The 8,072-nt window shown below is 46.5% G+C and overlaps 1 protein-coding gene across 1 annotated transcript in view; it reads right to left on the bottom strand.

The window, feature by feature from the left end:
- Positions 1-6,166: 6,166 nt before the first annotated feature.
- hs6st1b (heparan sulfate 6-O-sulfotransferase 1b) overlaps positions 6,167-8,072 on the bottom strand; it is a gene marked incomplete at its 3' end in the record, with an annotated part of 68,770 nt that continues 66,864 nt past the window's right edge. Inside the window, exon 2 of the mRNA XM_080855324.1 lies at positions 6,167-6,917. Coding sequence (XP_080711450.1) covers positions 6,167-6,917 — 751 coding nt within the window. The remainder of the gene's footprint in view (positions 6,918-8,072) is intronic.

The raw sequence follows: 8,072 nt of genomic DNA, 5'->3' as shown, positions 1-8,072 counted from the left end.
ACTACCTAGGCTTATAAGAGAAGACTAACTTTTTATGCCAACAAACACCAATAACTAGAACTAATTTGACAGACTATAAACCAATGTGATACACGTGCTCTCTATCTATACAGTAAAAGTGTTGCTTACGTTTGATACTAGACCTACAGTCTAACTCTAACTGCATTAAGTCTAACATATAGGCCTATCTTACAATAAAGTAAAGCTGGCTATGTAACCGCATTCATTCCAATATTGTTGCAGAGATGTTTCCTTTTACCAAGATAGCAATTTCAACAATTCACTTAGCTCAGTAAGTCAGTATAACGAAACTCTGAGATACCCTCATATGTCTAAACGTCAGTGGAGCCAAAATATAATGGTTGAGCTTGGTTGCTTGCTAAAATATATTGGAAGAAGGCCCCACTACACTGATTGAGCAGATGTAAATACATGTTAATTCATAGGCACTTGTTCTCTCTGTCACAGAGCAAGCACACTCTCGCAGTTCGTTCACGAAACGCATTCTAGCTGGATCTGTATTTTAACAGCACAGAGGAAGAGAAGAGAAAAGGGAAATGAGAAAAGGAATAGAATGAGGAGAGGAATAATAGAAAGTAAGAATAGAATATAATACAAATAATAGAAAACAGAAAAAGATAATAACAAAAATAGGAAGATATATTCGAAGAGAAGAGCAATAAAAGAAGGGGTGAGCAGACAGAAGAAAAGTGAAGAGAAGAAGACAGGAGTTAAGAGAAGAGGAGAAGGGAAATAAAAGAAAGTGAGAGAAAGATAGTGAGGGTTGAAGGTGCGTCTCTCCTTGTCTGTAAGGGCAGATCCTTGCTGAGTGCCCGCGTGACCTCACTGCTCTTGCCAGTCCGCCCCATGTGGCAGCGCCCAGGACGCCCAGGATGTCACTTCACCCTCCAGGGGGGGGGGGGGGGGGGGGCACGATCGCGCCGCACAGCTGCGACCATCTGCTCCACTCCACCTCCGCAGGGACAGGGCACAGCATCCCAAAGTCCCTAAACCTCCCCTCTCTCTCTTTCTCTCTCTAGCTCTGTATTTTTCCACTGCCCTTTCAAACCCTCATCAAATGTTCCTCTCAGTGGCGTTGTTGTATTGCACACAGCATTGTATCTGCCAACATTATCATTTACATTTCCTCACATTAATTCCTTTGGCAGACACTTTTGGCCACGGCGACTTACAAATGAGGCAGATTATGAAATTGAGCAACAGTAGGTTAAGGTGTAGCCACTGGGAATATGCATGGCAATGCTCAAATCCAAATCAACCTGGCATAAGTGCCATGGGAAGTTGTATTATTTATTCATGGGTATTTATTTAGCAGACGCTTTTATCCAAAGTGACTTACACAACTGTCAACCTGAAGGGAGAAACTACAATAATTAGACTAACAAATCTCTAAGAAAGTAGAAGCATAAGAACACATTGAGTGCAAAGTAATGAGAAGGAAATATTTTCTTTTTTTAACTTTCTAATGGTCTTTTTCCAAGACCAGGGCCGGCCCTTAGGGTTTTCCTCAGGCTCTAGCACCGGTAAGGAGCCTGGGTCCTCGGTCCTCGGTCCTCTGGTCCCATTACATCACACTGAGGACGTTCGCAAGCAGTGGACATCGATGATAGAAACTTCAAAACAGTGCTTAGCGACGGTCACGTAAGTACACATGAAAGAAATTAAAAAGACATTTGAACATGTCATAAAATTGTTAGAAACAGTGCCCTTCATTCTTTTGCTAAATTGTGACTGTAGATGTTTTTAGTTTTTCTTTACACATACAGGCTAGGTCATTACCATTGGTAGGCAACTTAATGTAACTCTACCTATCTGTTTTCAAATTTCTCTGGTTTGATAGTTGCATTGTATTCTATTCCAAAAGTCCCTAGCTCATTTAGGCCTGCCGATTTGGCCCTGCCCCAGTCAAGGACTGAACTGAGTCCGTTTGGGCAATGGCTCCAGTCCAGCCTCAGAGATGGAAACTGTCACGCCCGGCCTGGCTGTGCTGGGTCTGCCTCACTCAAACCCTGGTTTATAAGACTTACTTTCCAGTCTACAGGGAGAGCTGTCTGGTCTGGCCAACATGGCTAGATGGCAGCTGATTGGCGGGGACATTTAAAAAGAGATCCTGATGTGAGTTCGGTCTCTCCGATCTTCTCTGCTGGCTCAGGGCCTGCAGCTACTGGGGTTGGCTGCAGCACCTTTTCCTCAGCTCCCTCTTCTGCCATTATACCACTACACATACATTATGCTGATCTGCACTTCATTGAGCTTTACTTTTTCTTGCCTCCCATTGACTGACATTTTCTAAGTATTTGATTTGGTTATTTAAATAAACTATATTTTGATTTAACTTTAACTCTGTGTGGTCTCCCCGTTTATGTTAACTCCATGTTGAGCCGTGTGGACGTAACAAAACCAAATCAAATTCTCAGGCTTTCCCCCGAACACCGGGGTCTTTCTCCACAGTGGTAAAATGCCCCATAAGCAAAGGTGGTCTGGAGACAGATCCACCTGGTAGTGTGCAGAGGCTTGGCTCCTCTACCCCTCAGCCGGAGGTGTGCTTCCAGTGGGCGTCTTACTGAGCAGTCAATACTCCCCAGTGTCTGTGTGGCTTACAAGCTACGACCCTGGTCCCCCTGTCCAGTAAGAGGCTGGAGTGCCTGTGTGGGTTACAAGTCTACGACCCTGGTCCCCCTGTCCAGTAATGGCCGGTTCACACTACACGACTGTTGAACATTCCTTCACGATTTAACATGTCACACTATGCGATCACAGAGCCACGACTTCGGGCTTCGTCTTGGTCGGAATACTGGCCACACTACAAGATCACGAATCTTTGTATCCAGTTGCCTAGGTAGCAGCTAGCTACTTTTGATAGCCTACCTCAAAAGTTTACGTAGCCTATCAAAAATTCTGACATGCCAGACTTTTCGTCGTGGGGTTTTCGAACGTCGCAGACGAAAACATCGCAGGTCGCAAGTATGTCACACTACAAGACCTCGCCTCGTCGCAGACTTTTCAAAATCGGGCCCGATCCTGCAAATTTGTCGGCGACGAAGAAATCGGGGCAAAATCGGGCTGAAATCGTGTAGTGTGAACCGGCCATAAGAGGCTGGAGTGCCTGTGTGGGTTACAAGTCTATGACCCTGGTCCCCCTGTCCAGTAAGAGGCTGGAGTGCCTGTGTGGGGTACAAGTCTATGACCCTGGTCCCCCCTGTCCAGTAAGAGGCTGGAGGCGGCCCTCAGATCAATGGAAAGACCCCATATCAGGCGGCGGCATCCTCTCTACTGATGATAGCGAGAGAGAAAGATGGATGGATGATTTCAACGCAGCTTTAAAGGGAAAAAGTGCGTCATGATTTTAACACCTTTTGTCAGCCAATGTTGCCTCAATGAAATGTAGATAAGGAGTTTAGGTGATAAGATAATTGTGGGTAATGTAGTCTTTGGTGGGACTACAACCTACACGCCCTACTGATGATAGCGCACAGAATGCTCTGCCCTTTGAGGAGAGAAAGAAAAACAAGAGAACAAAGCTACGCCGGCATGGCGAATATCTTTGCAAGAGATGACATTCAAATGAGGATCGTACTTCTTCCCTCTGGTCTCTCTTGTGTTGTGTGAGCAATGCAGTGTTTTGATATCCACAAATGTCAGCTTTGTCAGCGCAGTGAGTCAACGAGACAGGCGTTTCATTACAAAAGGAAATGTCGTTTTATTGGTAATTCTGGAGATCTAGTTGGCATGGGAAACAGAAGTAATCACAGCAACATACAGTGGGTGGAACACAAAGAAGCAGGGATGCCAAAACATGTCCCTCATGGCTCAGCCTACACACACTCTCTGTCACACACACACACGCACACACACATACACACATGCACACATACATTCATTCATACATGCACACACGTGAAGATATATATATATATATATTCATATACAATTTTCTGAAAAAAATATCACCTTTTGCTTTCCCTCTCTGAGGTCTTTCATAAACCCACCACGCCTCAGGGGGTGTGTTTACAAGATCTCAGGATTCTGATTGGATGGTAGGGACGGAATGATTCAATACAACAAAGCCACATTTGGGCTGGATGATGAAATCAAAACAGAGTGTGTGGTAATAAAAAAAAAAAAAAAAAATCCATAACGGTTTATGATCCAGGGCCGGGCTTGTTCCCATGCTGCTTGGCTTCAAGGTCTTGAACAGAGCAACCGGGGCAGAGACGCCATCACACCGCTAACCGCTAACCGCACAAGCACCCCAGACATAACACGCTGTTGTTCACATGTCACAACCATTGCTTTAGCTTTCAAAATAAAAATTGCGTTTAATTAACACATTCAGAGTAAGTGGGTGGTGAAAAGCATAATAATTTGACCTTTTAACAAATATGTCAAAAGAGTATTTTGTTGTGCAGTGTTTCAGGAGTAATGTTGGTTAATGACCAGGGTTTATTTAGCCAATTAATAATCGGCAATAGCAATTATTACCATTTAAGTCAGTCAGTCATATTGCACTTCCATTGCTGTAGGGTTGAAGTGTGATTATGAAAGTCTCATAGAGACTCAAATATGTCTGTCTGTCCTAATAGAGAAAACATTTGGAGCGCACTGCATTGCATTCACATAACACATGACAAGTCACACATGGCTTACACACACACACACACACACACACACACACACACACACACACACACACACACACACACACACACACACACACACACAGACACACACACACACACACACACACACACACACACACACACACACACACACACACACACACACACACACACACACACACACACACACTCACATTCACTTTGATTTATTTATTCCAAATAGCTGTCCACTCAATCAAACACACACACACACACACTCTCAATCTATTGAAAAACAAAAAAAGATCTGTCCATGCTTTTTCATTGTTGTTGAAAAATATCAATCATTTCATAATAACAATGAGTCATATTTCATTACATCAGTAAAAAGCCACACGGCCGTAAAGTCCAGGTGCTGTAAACCTCAAGGTGTCCACAACCATCGCTCTCAGACACAGCTTCAGCTTCAGCCTATAGGTGTCCACAACCATCGCTCTCAGACACAGCTTCAGCTTCAGCCTATAGGTGTCCACAACCATCGCTCTCAGACACAGCTTCAGCTTCAGCTTCAGTTGAGCTTCAGGTCAGTCCCGGCTGTCTGGACCCGGCGGTGAGATGAGGTGGACTGAGGGGTCACAACACAAAATGGGGGAGAAAGGAGAGTTTGGCTTGTGGAGGGTTACCAGGGAGGGTCTCTCCCTGAATGGAACTCTCACTGCAGTTTAAATTATTTTTTTTAGTGTTGTTATAAAGTGTGGGAAAAGGCATTTTTTTAGGGATATGTAGTTCAGATATGCGGGAGATGCTGCATTGAGGAAATGTAACTGACATCTGAGGTTTAAGAAATTAAACAGTGAACTATCTCTGTTCACTTAACGCAGACTGGATCAAACCAATGACTTATATGTTTTTTTCTTTTCTTTTCGTCTTAGATATCTGCTTTCGATGATCTGAAGGCAATTAAATGAATTCCAAAAGTCTGCTAGCGTTCGTTTATGTAATCCTTGTGAACTCTCTGATAATTAAATGATGTCTGGGAGGAGGAGAAATAAAAGCAACTCAGGGAAACAGAGCAGTGTTGGCCAGCCCAATGCGAGAGCTTTGATGTTGAGCCTCTTTGTTGCCAAACAGAGAATCTTTTCATTTGGCCGTGCGTCTCCTAGCTTTGGGGGGCGGATGGGACTCAGGAATCCTTCCGGAACTTGAAGTCTTCTTCCATTTCTCCTCCTTTAGTTCTTTCTTTCTTTTATTTATTTTTTTACTTTTCCTTGGTATAAGCGTTTAGTCCACAAGGACACAATCATGTAATCCTGAAGGATATAAACAAACACACATAGCTAAATAAACAGGGAGGTCAACAGGCCCTAACCCCTCACAGTTTTCACTTGGCCAACAATGACCCAGAAAGCACTGGGGAAGGCGAGGAGAGGAAAAACGACGTTCCACCATCTCCGCTTTTCTTTTCGAGAGTCTTCATCTCTCCTCCCCCTCATTCACTTTTATCTCTCCATCTCCCATCCGACTCACTCTCTTTCTCTGTTTCTTTGCTACCATCCGTGGATGATCTGGCTCATGTAGTCCTCCGTGGGCAGGCGTGCCGTTCCCTCTCCCCCCGCCCCACCACCACCTCCGCCCCCAGCCAGCTCCTCCCCTCCACCTCCTCCTCCTCCTCCGCCCCCCCTCAGGATCCGAGCCTGGCTGCGCTGGGTGATGCGTTGCTGCCGCCGGTCCAGCATGTGCGTGAACTGGTAGCGCTGCTGGAACAGGTCGCGCGCGTAGTCGTACAGCTGCATGTCCAGCTCGTTGAGCTCCTCGATGCGCCGGATGGTGCCGTTGTCCAGGTCCACGCCGGAGGCGCGCGTGCTGTTGAACTGCACGAACGGCCGGATGAAGCGCAGGTGGAAGGTGCGCTCGAACAGGTACTGCGTCTTGCGCTGGTGCTCCGTCAGGCCGAAGAAGGCCATGTCGCGCAGGTTCTTCTTGGCCGACTCGAGCAGGACCTGGGCGCGCTTGCGGTCGGGGAAGGTGGACATGTTGTAGCAGCCCACCAGGCTGAGGTCGGCCAGCATGCGCACCTGCCGGTTGTTGGCCAGGTTGTACGGGCAGTCCATGAACTGCTGCAGCGTGCAGCCCGACCAGTCGCTGCCCTCGTAGCAGGCGGGCAGCTCCTCGGGCGTGGGCGTGCGCCCGTCGCACATGTGCAGCGAGGTCTTCCAGGTGGCACCGCGCTGTACGTGCCGCCACTCGCTCAGGTAGCGCGACACCGGGTCCCTCAGCAGCGTGATGTAGTAGTACTTCCTGCGTGAAACACAAACAGAGAGAGAGAACATTAGCATGACGAACAGAGAGACAATAACACATCGACTCATTTGGCGAGGGGAACATACAAACAGCAGGAACCATTTTGAATTCCTTGAATAAGTAAAAGTTTGAGTTTCGTGAGGTTTTTGTGGAGTAGTTCACAGTATGAGACCAAGGACAAAAGGCTCTTGACTCAAATAATCACTGGAGTTATTCACCAATTCATGCAGTAGACAGGTAGCAAACTGAGCACAAGCAAAAAAATTATAAAAAAAAACATTTATCAGAACACGGAGAGGTAAAGAACTAATGGAAAGAAAAAATGCCAGTCACGCCAAGTTCGTTTTAGATGAAAATGACTCTATTCACAAGTCAGCTGCTGTAACGGTTCAATCAGTCAACGGGGGCAGCTACTGGAGATGACCTGTGCAAGAGTCCACTGTAGGAGGAGCACAAAGCACATGCATTGGCGGTGTGTGCTTGCAAAAGAAGAAGAAAAAAAAAAACACTTCTAGAAACACCCTTTGGCCTCGTAAATCAAACATGCTGACCCTGGGACTTGACATTCCAAGCCCCCATGAAAGACAAGAGGCATCGGAGGGCTTAATCTGCCCTAGTCCTCCCCCCTCCCCTCCTCCTGCCCCTGGCCCTGCCCCTGCCCCTGGCCCCTGGCCTTGGCCCCTGCCACATCACTGCTGACATTCCAGTGTGACAGCAGGGGGCTCTGTGATGGATGCACATCTTGAAACATCATCTCCGCCACAGAGAGGGGAAAAGAGGAGGCAGAGAGAAAGAGAGAGAGAGAGAAATATGTTGGAACATTCCACAGCCTGTGTGCAATCGGAGTTACCTGATGTGCAATGGACACACATGGAGAGAGAGAGAGAGAGAGAGAGAGAGAGGGAGAGAGCGAGAGAGAGAAAGAGAGAGAGAGGAGGAGGAGGAGAGAGAGGGAGAGAGAAAGAGAGAGAGAGGGGGATTGAGAGAGAGAGAGAGAGAGAGAAAAGAGAGAAAGAGAGACGAGAAACCAGGCAGGTAAGAGAAGCACACATACACACACACACACACAGAAAAAACTTTGGCAGGAGTTGAGACGCGAGGAATCTTTGGGCAAACACATATATATTTTGACTGAAGGAACAAATGACTGAC

The sequence above is a fragment of the Sprattus sprattus genome (assembly GCF_963457725.1).
Source record: "Sprattus sprattus genome assembly, chromosome: 17".
NCBI classification, from domain to species: domain Eukaryota; kingdom Metazoa; phylum Chordata; class Actinopteri; order Clupeiformes; family Clupeidae; genus Sprattus; species Sprattus sprattus.
Note: the sequence above shows the minus strand (reverse complement) of the source record. Positions and strands in the feature narration are given on the sequence as shown.